This window comes from Glandiceps talaboti, chromosome 2, assembly GCF_964340395.1.
Source record: "Glandiceps talaboti chromosome 2, keGlaTala1.1, whole genome shotgun sequence".
Classification (NCBI taxonomy): domain Eukaryota; kingdom Metazoa; phylum Hemichordata; class Enteropneusta; family Spengelidae; genus Glandiceps; species Glandiceps talaboti.
The window spans coordinates 10,287,966-10,301,532 of NC_135550.1; the positions used below are offsets into that span (position 1 = coordinate 10,287,966).

At 33.9% G+C, this 13,567-nt stretch overlaps 1 protein-coding gene across 1 annotated transcript; it reads left to right on the forward strand.

Annotated features, from left to right (window-relative positions):
* Nucleotides 1-4,721: 4,721 nt before the first annotated feature.
* On the forward strand, nucleotides 4,722-13,567 carry LOC144452983 (spermatogenesis-associated protein 7 homolog). Its single transcript, XM_078144234.1, has 11 exons — nucleotides 4,722-4,785; nucleotides 4,941-5,074; nucleotides 6,382-6,447; nucleotides 7,153-7,242; nucleotides 8,169-8,216; nucleotides 8,498-8,631; nucleotides 8,915-9,294; nucleotides 9,768-10,178; nucleotides 10,347-10,391; nucleotides 10,749-10,884; nucleotides 11,386-13,567. Exons 2-11 carry the CDS (start codon nucleotides 5,020-5,022, stop codon nucleotides 11,446-11,448), a joined length of 1,428 nt encoding a protein of 475 aa, XP_078000360.1. The 5' UTR covers nucleotides 4,722-4,785; nucleotides 4,941-5,019; the 3' UTR covers nucleotides 11,449-13,567.

Sequence of the window (13,567 nt, forward strand, 5' to 3'; positions counted from 1 at the left end):
AAAAAAAAAATATAATAAAATAAAATAAAAAATCTACATACCCCTACACTGTATGTGATATTCTAAAATTGAGCGTAACCAGAACCACACAATTTTTTTTATTAGGCCTATAAATCATTCACATGTTTTGGGTATATTTGCTTGTAAAATTCATGTATCTATGCTGATATTTGTGTGTCAGGACATATTAAAAGCTGCAATTACTATATTTTAGTAATGCAGGTATTAAATTCTCATTACACAGTGTATTTTATCTAATAATCCAATTTGGAAATTAAACACTATTAAAGGGGCACAAGCTGAGTTTATATGTATTTGGGCCCAAATTTGGGCATAGATTTTTGCTGCATATGTAAAAAGGTACTCGAGGTATTGTACTTACTGATGAAGTACACTTAACCAGCACTTGCAGTAGGGAACTTGCAATCCAGACTGAGCATGCTCAGACGCAAAGGACTGTTGGATTATCTGTGGTTATTGTAATATGTAATCTGGAGCTATCAATAAAATAACCCCCCCCCCCCCCCCCCCCCCACAATGGTCAGGGTAACTATGAATTTATTTGTGGTTACAAACAATGCAACAATATTGCTTATATTACTAAATGATTAGTATTTATTATCGCATGTCCCATGATGCAACATTCAACATGGTGGTTTTGCAAGTTCCCTATTGACTGAACTCAAACCTGATATCAAGATATAACCCATAAATGATCCGATGACGTATTTTATCATACGTATCAAAAAAATGTTCAGGAAATCCATACTCTGCAATCAGCTGTTCTAAAAATGCCAGAAGACAATCATAATGTTATAGAAGACATGCATTGATAACATTATCCAGGAATGTGGTTTTTATTTTCACTTGAGTCTGAAAAAAGCCAATAAATTCAGCTTGTGTCCCTTTAACTCTTGTTGACTTGTGTAGCTTGATAAGTTAATTATATTTTTTAACTCTTAAAAATGTATTATTTATAGCATCAACAGAAATATTTGAATTATTAATTAAGTCAGAGTTTTTTTCAATTGATTATTGCCAGGGATACAAATTCTATTGAGTTCAGTATTAAAGGGGAGCTAAATCCTACAAAGGCATGAATTCATTTCCCTAAAACAAGCCCAAAAATTTATATGAGTATTAGGCGTAAAAAACAAAAATTGTGTAGTTCTGATTACATTCAATTTAGAATAGGTGAAATAAGTAGATTTTATATTTTATTTCTACATTTTTTTTTTCATATGTGAGTGTCTAGTTCAGATAGATATGTTTTCCGTTGTTTTGCATATGGTGTCTGTGTTATTGGTTTCTTCTCATCAGATGTACAGCCATTGCAGATTGGAAGAACAGTTTTATATTATATGTCTTTTTCAGTTGATGTCACCGCATCCACTATTTCTTGCGAGACTTCACAATTTTCTCGATTTAATTATTTCCTAAATCTTGAATACTTAAAAAAAAAGTTTAGGGTCGGCATGAAAAACTAGGTGGGGTCGGGTAACCGGAACAAAAACAACTTTTTTTAGTTGTTGATAAATATGATGGTGTTCTGAAGGTATAAGACTGAGAAGAGCTTACAAGCAGGGTGACTACTTTGATGTGGAAAATTTCACATCAAATGAAGTATTGATCATGATAAAATTGTAATCATCACAGGTAAATTAGATCAATTACTAAATGTGTTGTTGTGCATGCAGAGCTCTGTTTACTCCCAATTGTGAAGTTTAAGGGACACACAAAACAAATCCTGATAACCGTATCATTAATAATTGTAAAGTTAAGGAAACCAGACATATTCTAATAAACCATGTCATGTGTTTCCAAAGCAATTACTTTTCTGATTCCTTTGAAACCAGTTAGCAATTATTTCTGTGTAGCATTTTAATGGCTTGTGTCTTTCTATGTTATATCCATCAATAAATCAAGCTCAGTTGGTAATTTTCACTTTCCAACAGTTTTGCTATAATTTGATTAGCAATACATATTTGACACGTAACACCTGTAAATATGATCATAAATTATGCAACTGGAATTTTAATTATTTTCTGTTTTTGTTTTAGTGAACAGTAAAATTCTTCTCTCTAGCAAGTATTCATTTATTTATTCGTCTACATTATATATTGTCTCATTTCTTGGGGGGAAAGATAGCGAGATTTTAAAATATTTTTTGATGTGCAACTGCATCTTTTTTCCAGTGGATAATTGCTGTGGTTAATTGCTGTGGCTGGGTTTAAGGTCATGGAAAATGTGACTATGTGAAGCTTAATTCAGTTATTCTCTTGACAAACTAACAAGTAGAACACATTGATAAGGTTATCTGTAGACATAAATTGTGGATTTTTTAGACGGTGCTTTTCAGAAATCAGTTCCCAATTACATCAGTATTTTTGCATATATACCTCATTTCCTTGAGATCTTCACTGAAAATCCAGATAAATGAATAGATCTGGGTGGTCAGGTAGTGTATGTATGGAGTGAATGCTTAAAAATTATTTACATACATTGACATTAACATGGCACAAGCAGAGTATATATTTTATCTGGGTATAATACAATAAACAGTAACTTGTTTCAGGCCAAGACATTTCACTCATGCTTTGCTGCCTCAGTTTAATAGCTAAATCCATATCACACTACTTATTGCTTATGTCAGTAACGTGACCAAAATGGTAATCAGCACAGTTGCTACTGTTTGCAGTGTATTCTATTTTCTCCATATGTGTTGTGTTCGTCCATTATCTGGGTGTATATTCTTAAACAACCTCGATTAAATTATTCTAATATAATATTATCATCAGCAAATGCCATCAGTGTGACATTACAAATTGTCTTCTGGCACTGTGTGCACAGTTGAATGCATAAAAGCTTGGCTTTCCCAAAATTTAGTATTTGTATTATAATGAATAATAAATATTATAGTTATGTAAAATCAGTCCCCCCCCCCCACACACACACACATACATCCATACATACATACATACATACATACATACATACATACATACATACATACATACATACATACATACATACATACATACATACATACATACATACAAACTACAAGCAAGGCAGTTATACAAGTAGTGTGAAGATCCTCATAAAATATTTTAGTCATGTTCCCCAGTAATAGTCTACATGTTGAAAAACACATAATGAGGTCATTGAGAGACTTATCCTGGAGTCATGTCTGAACCCAGTATCAATTTGCAGCTTGGTTTTTAGTGTTGTTGATTATCTTGCATGCCTGACATTACAGACACCGTTAACATAAACCTGATAGCTGCAAATACCAACAAGATTGACATGTAGTATTAAGCCACTCCCACTCCTGTAAAAAGATACAGTACTTTGTATGCAACTGTTTGGTTTTAGTGTATTCAGGAATATACACAGGAACAATAAATATTTTCAATTTTGTCTCTCTTTTTTTCTCTCAGTATTATATTTATAGATATACTGGATAGCTTTATAAATCCAAAGCTTGCTTGGGAATATTTTGTCGAAATTTCCTTATTTTTGGAAAGAATCATTCAGTTTTCTTTTTCAGCAAAACCTTCCACAAAGAAGTGGAAATTTGAGGTCATGGTACATCAAATATGTACGGTTTAAAGTACAAGTACTCAGACAAATATTTATACCTTATGAATGTAATTATTATTACTGTATTCCTTTTGCCAAGATACAATCTGTCAATGTTTGATTGAACTATAATAAACCGCATATAAAGAATTTTGGCAATTTAATGTAGTGATATAATATTGCCAAATATGTGTGGGAAGATATTTAGAAATATATATATACCCATGTTATGGTTTTTACTGAATTAAACTAGATGTTTTTACCAATTCATTAAAATAACACTGATGTTCATTTTTTCTTTCCCTCCTATACTTTTCCTTTCTTTTTTAATAGTCCAAATACAAAAAAAAATATTGTGTTTCTGGTAGCGTAGCCTGACCGACCCTAGTTTAAGCTCCTGAAGCAGCTGCCGACCATAATATAAGTATCTTTTTTTTATATTCAAAAAAGCTAAAATGGTGAGAACTTACTTTTATTTCTGTGTAAATTTTCTTCCCAAAGTTTCTTTGGTCAATTCTTTTTAAAAATCCCATTCCAGACAAATCAAATCTTTCAAAAATGTAAGTTGAATTTGTACAATAAAGTGTGCATAAGCTTACTGCGTTTATCTACTTCGCATATAGATTTATATAATGATTGTCTTCACAGTAATAATATTATTGTGCAACACCTCATCAAAGTATTACTGCAGTATTGTGACCAAGAAGTATCTGGTCTTTGGGTCAATGCATTTTGTCAGCGAAAAAATAAAAAATAAAGCTCCGACGTACCTACCGTATATTCTGAAGTCATGTATCGGAAACATTTTTGCCTTTTAAGTTTTATATGGAAAATCTTATTCAATATACACGTCATTATAATAATTTACATGTAACATTGTATTGATCGTTCAAAAAACGCTATCTCAATACATTTCTTCTACGTTGCTTTTCTTTTTGACATATCAAATATCTTCTATTTTCAAAAAAAAAAGTTGAAGACTTTATATTCTGATTTGAAATAAACACATTTACGACCGCCTGGTTGTAATCGTAAGGGGGCGACGAACTCTTACTCAAAACGAGGCAGCCATCCCCAAACTGAGGCCCATTAACGCACCTAGCACTTGTCTGACGCGTGATGTGATTGGTCAATCGGCGAAGGTCGTGTTGCAAGTAATATTCGCTATTTATTTTATCCAAGATAGGAATATCAATAATTTTTGTAAGTCCAAACATTTATCAAATATGATCTCATCATTACCAACAGATAAAGTCAATAGTAAGCAATTGCAAATGTTCAAAGTATCTTCAAAATTGTCCTGCGGTTTAAACTTTAAGCCAATCAAGAACAAGTTAACATTTGAATATGTTCGGTAGGTGTCAAGAAAAATTCAACATGGCGGATGAGGACGCCGCGGATTTGTAAAAAGAATAACTGTAAATATACCTGATATTTATGCGAGACCAAGTCCCCATGGTTGGGGGAATCAACATGCAGGGCAGACAAAATGGTAAGTGTTCGAAACACTATCTCTATATTACGATTGGTCGATAACGGCGCAGTCAGTATTGATCACAAGCTGTTTCTACCGGAACTTCAGTGGAAGGCCAAGATTTTTCTATAGCAACGGGGACGCTTTCTGTTGTTACGTATAGCATTCTTCCAATTTTAGGGTCAATTTGTGAGAATATTGAAGTTAAAACCCGCCTCAAATAATCTGTAATAGAATTATTCAATTTCGACCTGATTCCTGTAGCTGTCGGTGTCTGCGTCTAAAAATAGAACGGACAAGAGAGCATAAAGTTAACCACCTGGAAATCAATCGATATATATGCATTGAAATCTATTGATGTATGTACGTGGTGGCAAGAATTGTTGATATTATAGTGTTGTGAAATCAAAGTGTGATTGCTTGATAGGGTACATAGGCACTCGAATCAATTTGTATGATTTAAAAAAAAAAAAAATTGTAGGGTAAGTATCATAGTATGAGTTATACTTATAGTGTTATACTTACTACAATTTTTTATTTTTTTTTATTATTGTTTTTTTAAATCATCCAAATTGATTCGAGTTCCTATGATAGGGCATATGTCATAGTATTTTACTTTCATGGAGAAAACTCATTTGGCCCTGTAGGTGCAGCTGCAGTAAGGTTTTCATCTCCATTTCATGACATACTCCTTTCACGCAAACTTCGACAGATTTAAAAAACAAATCAAAACAAAAACTTTTAAAAGACGAATGAATAAAATCATTGTGAAAAGTCCAGGCTGCAGATATTGCAGCTACCTCACCTCTTGCTCTCATGATACATACCCAAGAAGATAGATAATTTACAGCCACTGATTGTTTTAGTTTCATTTTGCGTTCTTTGTAAAGTCCATGGTGGCTAGGTAGCATCACCCCCCTACTTCCGTGTAAAGTCTCTCTCAGTTTCACCAGTATTTGTTTTACAATATCTCAGATTACCAAATGTTGGTCCAAGACAATCAAAGGTGAAGGTGTGACCCAGTCTGTCTAAACATGGAGGTCCCCTTACACCTCCATGGTCTAAGCAAAGCTGGGAGTTTTACTGTTATTCACATTTTTTATCATAAAAGACCATTTTAAACTCACAGACTTGTAATCTTGTATATTGTACTTGAACTACTTGTGTAAATTGTATTTGAGCCTAAACACAAATTTCCTCATTATATATGGATGAGTCACGATAAACGTATTGAATTGAATTGTAGACTTATCTTATAATTTTTCCACCTTTGGTTTCAACCTGTAATTTATTAATATTGAGTGGATCTTTTTTGTTATCAACAGGTCAGCCAGTTGACACCTATGGGCTAAAAGGACCATTCAAGGGCCACATGGCCCTCAAAAGCAGTGGTAAGTCACTGTCACACTATCTGACCATCACTTGTGAATCTTGTAGAAAGCTATATGTGAAAAAAATATGTGTCCTGTGCAGCTGTGTAGATTAATGTTACCATAATTGTAAGTTTCCTATAAAAATACAGGCCCAGGCCCTCTAGGTAGAGGAATTGTGCTTCAAATGTTATAGAATTGTACATGTATTTCTCTTGTACTAGATATGAGAATTATTTTGATTATTATGTTGTTGTGCTTATTTTAATTAATTAATTTATTTATTTTGATAATTTCACTCGCATGAGTGTGTTGCAGGTGTCACTGCTTATTTTTAATAATTGTCAAAGTTCAGATATTAGCAGATATGTTTTGTCTTCAAGTTCACGTTCAGTTGTACAGACACATACAACATTTGTTCCGTACTGCATATATTCACCTGAAAGTTAAATCACACAGAGTACAGAGTGAACCATTTTCATCAAATGTTTTGTCATTTATTATGTGATCTCATCTGAGAACTTCAGCAATACAAATGTTTCAAAGCCATACATATTTACAAATTATCAAAAGTATTTGTATGTATTATAAAATTCTACATGAATAAAATAAATTTCAACAGCGTGACTTTATATGCAAATGCACCACCATGCACCATATGTTTCATTGTAGTACTAAATATTGCACCATATACAAAATTTCACTTAGAATTCCATTATTTCACAGCACTGGCTCCAACGACAACAAGACTTACTGGTCAGTATTTACTTCAAGATCAAATGACATCACATTACAGGAGAATTACAAGTGCCAAAGGTAAGATGTCAAAAGTACATCCAGAAGTTTTCCCTTCCACAGCATTGTATGCATAAAATGGAATTTGTAGTTAGTGTTTAGACAATTCATAACTGTTCACATTGAAATACTGGTTGGTGGCGGAACGGGATGTTATTGTTATAGTCCACTGTTGTATATTAATGTTCTCTTTATGGCAACACTAAACTCAAGAAAAAAATGAAACGGTCTGGTTTGCAGAAATGGGTAGTCATTTTCCTCTAAAGAAGTTAGTCTTTGATTTTGTAAGGTTTGAGTAATTGTTTGAAAATGTCAGCTTTATTTTTGGAGAGAGAAACATTGTAAATGGATGACAACACCAGTAATTCTGCTGATTGCTATGAACTTTGCATGTAAACCAATTCAGTTGCTACAGTCACAACTGTACATACATGTAAAGTGCTGACAAGTTACTGACAGCAAATGAAATCTCTGTTACAAGCTTTATCCCCGCAATACAAAACTTTACATTTCATTTTAAGAATAATATGAATGTGTAACAAAATGATCATGCATCCTGAAGAGAAGATAATAATAAACTTTGTTAATTGTACTTTATTAAGCTTGTTAATTGTTATAATGAATCACTATGTTTCAATTACAGTCACACCTCAATTCTTGGTACCTGAAATAGAATATTACTGCCAAGGCACATCATGAAAAATAATGAACTTTTGATTTCTTGGTCGACATCATAACTTTCACTCCACATGCATTACTATAAGCAGGCATGTGTGAGAATAAGTCAACCAAGTTCTTGTTCTATTTTGACCCTCTAGCATGAGATAAAATGCTATCGCAGGTACTGAGACGACTTATCAAAACAGAATGAGACAAAGGGATTAGAAAAGTACTGGCATGTTCATCCTGATGGTTTATTTTAATATCTTCTTTTTGTTTGCTTGCAGCTGTTGTAGATACCACACCGCCAAAGTCCATGGCTATTAGCACAAAGTGTAAGTTGAAGAATATTTTGTACTGTCAGAACTACTCTTATCATGTTATTCAGTCAAGGATATGTGTGCTCCATTTCTGGTCACTTATCTACAGATAACTTAATGATAACGTAGGTATTATCATTTTTGGTCAAAGTGTATTCCATAAGTGCAAGAAACTTAAGTGACTTACATGTTACAGTGGCCTACAGAAAGCCATAAACAAATATAAGTGGTAATGTTACCTAATACAATCAGCAGACAGATTCTCACTCCTCTATTCATACATTTACATTTTACAGTACGAGACCAGCACAAGCGAAAACACCTTGAAAGAGTGTCAAGGATGAGCTCTCGGGCAAGTTCAAGGGCAAGTTCACGTGACTATACACCACCAAGGACGGGAAGAATAAGAGATGAATTAAACGAAGACAGAGTGAGTAGATCACTTTGAGTCTTGTTATCTAGAAAACACATGATTCTAAGATGCATAATAGACTTTGGAAACCTAAATTCGATGATGAACAAAACATATTTCTCTGTTTACCAGTTTTGAAGTATTTTATTAAAATTTTGTGTACTTTCTGTAAGGTGATAAACACCAGGTTTCAATTATCCAGCCACAATATATCCACTGTACATACATTTTCTGACATTTAATACTTGAAAAGTTATAGATTTCTTTGTTCCTTATTTTGTTATTTCCTTCCTGTCCTTAGCTTACTGACTATGACTATGATCTGGTCAATGAAATCATAGACGATACAAAAAACTCACCCAGTGCATACAGAACCCCAAGGGTTACAACTTCAAGGTCTTACATCCCTCCAGACTGGCAGCAGAGGACGATGAAAGCACACCAGGATGACTACCAAGTGCAAACAAAGAAATGGGACCAGATGGATTTATTGGATACGTCCAAACACAAGTTTAAGGAGCCGGCCAAACCCCATACACCTAGAACACTGAAAAGGGAAGCACAATCTAAGATTGCACAATCGAAAAATTATAATCCACCCAGAAGGAAAAGTGCAAATAAAGATCAAGATCTTTTAACAACTAAAGATTCCTATCCTGAGTACAATGGTGAGCAAGAAAGGTAAGTATTTGGTGAGGGGGGGGGAGCGTCACAACGTTTGTATTACAGCTGATGTGTCGTCAGTACAACTAGAATGGTTCTAACACTGCCAGCAAAATACACTGTAAACAATAGTCATCGGAAATGTCTGTCAAACTTTTGAACATAATTTGTCATCTTTCTCAATCATATAATATCAAAATGTTAATGTTTATCAGAAAGTAAAAGTCATTTTTGAGGTAGGCACACTCATTTGTGGTACACCTCCAAACTCAACCCCAGTGATTGGTTAAGTTACCAATTACTACACACGTAGTTCAGTCCTTGCAATTCTCCAAATCAAACCATGTTGTGCATTTTGTATAATTTTTGTCTAGACAACGTGAAATGTGTGGCTGGAGATTGAAAGTCTTCATAAACAGACTACAGTAACATTCCTATGTTGAAAATTCTGAAGTGTTTAAGTGTTTACATGTATTTTTGGGGTATTTCAGAACTGCAAGTACAAATATGGTACTGAATACAACCATGAGATTCAGTGACATAGAGAAGACGAAAAGAGGACTTGTGCCAACTTTGAAAATAAAGAGAGACGAAGACCATGCCAAGTGGGTTCAAGATCGAAATACTTCAAGCCAAATGCAAACTATGAAACTTGATAGTGATGATGATGTAGTTCGACGTGAGAGAGACCATGATAAATGGGTGGAAGACCAAGCCAGACGTGTGGCTGCTATGAAACTCAATGAAACTGGTGTCAGTGAATACATGACTGACAGCGTGTTTGAGTCAACACTGAGAGATCAGTCACCTGATAGATTCAACAGTACAAGGCCATTTACAACAATGCACTCTGATGCTGACGATTACGGCCAAATGAAAACTGAACCAAGACCATACTCCAGGTAATTAGTCTAGCTTAATTTGTTTGTATGATCTTACAACCTATCTGGAATCAGTATCAGTTTTGACTTATCCCTTACCTGAATGGTGACATTATTAGTACCAGTTCATATTTTGAGTTTTTGATGTGTTCATATACCACAAGTAAAGTATGTTTTTCTTCTATTCAGTCATAGGTTCACAAGGAGACTGAATTCAATGAGGCTCAAAGAAGAGTAAGTAATGTGCTTGTTTTCACTTTTACACTGTCCAGTTGTATATTGAATTCAAGGAAAAACAAACTGAATAGAAACATGTGCACATACATGTGCGCGCGCACACACACACACACACACACACACACACACACACACACACACACACACACACACACACACACACACACACACACACACACACACAAGACAAGTTGGTAGTAGAAAAATCACTGACTCAGCAAAAGTAAAATCCCCATCCAACTGTATTGATCAATAGTCAACAAGATAAAATGTTTTGCAGTGAATAAAATCTCAACATTAGCACATCCGTGTAATGTTATACCAGTAACCAGAAAATATTATTTTCACTATCAGGGAGGATGAACTGAAGTACCTAGAGTTTGTCACTGATGTCACAACTGATGTGTTAAATAGAGGGATCTATTCTAACAGGGTACTCACACAAATCTTTGATAAACATGTGGAGAGGAAGAGAGGCCAGCTGGAAGAGGTAAGATATACTACCAATTTTTAGCTAGATTATCAATAGAATTTGTCCATTTGACTCTACGTTAGAAAGCAATCGTAGAGAACAATTACACATGGCTAGATTACCATATAAAGATGCCTGTGATCAGAATGTTTTATAGCGTGATGGATAATTAAAACTGGCTTTGAAAATGCAAAAAATCTTCTCTTTATCATGTTTATAAATTCGCTTACATAGTAGCACTTATCAACACCACACAGCAGGATACAATCCAAAGGAAAAAAATGAAGTACTACTTAAAGCCATATGTTTACTAACAGTACTTGGTATTGTGTGTTCAGTGTGTGTATGTTGTATCCTGATGTGTGCTGTAAAGCATGTGTATCTGTGAATGATGTCTATTGGGATAAGAAGAAATCAAACTGAGGAAGAACTCTAGATTGAATGGATACATTTTGACATGCATAATCTATCAATTATGATTAAAATCTTCTTCTTCTTTTTTTTACTTATTTTTTACAGCGCCGTATGCGTAAGCTGATGGATCAACTCAGACTAGATTTAGGCATACCTGAATACGATTGAAGGTAGAGAACACAACGAATTGAAACTGATGAAACGGAATACATCATTCCAGAAAGCATTAGATTTATGTAGTAGAGAGACATACAACCCCCCACCTTGAAAAGTTACCTTCAACCAAGACATCCTGCCAGCCATTCAATATTGAAAAAAAAATGCATACATTGTGCCTGCATATGATTTAATAGTTATTGTGAAATGGCTTATCCAGAAATGCTCATCAGTTACATCAAATCTTTAACATTGATTTCATAACATATTTGTGACATATGGGTCCTTTTAAAGTCAGATTGTCCATAATCACACTTGTTTTGATAGATTAGTACCCAGGTATTTGTTTATGGATTGGAAGTACAGGAAACCATCACAACTTTTGAGCATTATGTTTATTACTTCGTTAGCGTGAGAGGCAGTAGTTGGAAGCTGTCTATGTAATCACTTGGAAATCATCAACATTTAGTGCTTTCCAGTCAGGTGACCACCCTGTGGGATTGTCACCTGACAGCAAAACTGGTGGTAGATAGGGAAAGGTTGTACTGTATTTCCTGTCACACTTTGACAATGTTGGTGATGTCCATAAGATTCAGACAAAAGCTACAAACTTGTGGCTGCAACACTGCAGCTAATATCTTTCAACGATTACAGATTATGTTCAATTCAGATCAGTGTGCATACCAAACATAGAGTTATCAGAAATGACTCCTGTATAAAATAGTTTCTGTTTCCTATCTCCTTGTGACATACTAATATCTATTCACTAGTGCCTTGATTCACTAAAGCCTTTCTTCTATTAAATGAGACAGTGACTTTAGAATTGATAGCGTTGTTCCTAATGAATTCTAAATTGTTAGAGCGGAGTTAAGACAATAATAAGTAAAGCTGATCCCTCCCAGTACTGTAATTTCAGTATATGCTGCAATAAGTTCATATTTATTGGATCTGTCATACTCTTTATATACTTTATATGTACATATATGTCATATTGTGACAAGGGACTCGTGTAGAGGCTCCACATTTTCTGTATTTTTGTTTCAACTATGTTTTTGTGGGCTGTACCTGCCACTTGAAATGCAATAGCAACAATTTACTAGAGTTTAATTACCTGAAATGTAACAACAAATGCAACATAAAGATCTTGATTTACGTGTAGTCTATTTTCTCTCTGAGTTCACAGCACGCAATAGATGGAATACATGTGACTTTATGCAAACACAATTGTTACATATATGAAGTGATATTTCTGATTTTAAAAACTGAAGCATTTTCTACATGAAACTTGAATTTTCTTTCAAGATATAATGTAGACATGACACTACATGAGTGGTTGTTGTTGTAAATCATTATTGTAGTGCCTGTGTTATATTTTTGATTTCACATCGTAACTATGCCCATTTCTTTCCATTTTCCCGTTTTGCCGGAGTTGTGTATATGCAAGTGAAATTTCTATAGTGAGAAATGCTGATTGGCAGAGGATTGAATATGCAAGTGAAATTTGAACAAATTATGATGAAACCTTCTTTAGTGGCTTCCCAATTCTTCAGGTCAAACAATGTGTACTAAATGTGTTTTGTTTTTTTTAAAAGCTGGATGTTATACTTGCCCCTCGTATATTTGTTAGAAGTTCTATCACTTGAATTTACAAGTGATGAAATAAATGAATAAGTCATGACTATTACAAAAAAATTTTGAAAGTCACATATTTGAAATGTAATCATGTATCACTGAACTGAAGATTTGTAAGCCAGGAATGCAACGTATGTAACATTTAGAGTACAAGCGTTTTTTTTTTCGAGGTTTTTTTTTATTATCTGTTGTTTTCTTTGATCATTTCTCGTACTACACATTATTTTTTTTCTTCAAATTTTCACGATTCATTGCTATACTTTATCAATTCATTTTCCTGACTACGTACAAATTTCTTTTTTTAAGTGTTGTCATGACTTTAATCAATACAGTTTTCAGACATTTATCAGCAACACTGATTGGCGATTTCTTGTGATAATTGCACAAAAACATTTATTTTAGCTTTCTGTTGTGTTTTTGAAAATGTAATGAACTTTATCTATAGTATACATACATGCACATACGATTTATCACCTGCCCAACCTAAAAAAACAAGTTT

Bases quoted from the DNA above. Each gene is read 5' to 3' on its own strand.
- LOC144452983 (XM_078144234.1), top strand. From the start codon at position 5,020: ATGCGAGACCAAGTCCCCATGGTTGGGGGAATCAACATGCAGGGCAGA. The intron at 6,448-7,152 runs GTAAGTCACTGT...ATTATTTCACAG, and splicing joins CATGGCCCTCAAAAGCAGTG to CACTGGCTCCAACGACAACA. The intron at 9,295-9,767 runs GTAAGTATTTGG...GGGGTATTTCAG, and splicing joins TACAATGGTGAGCAAGAAAG to AACTGCAAGTACAAATATGG.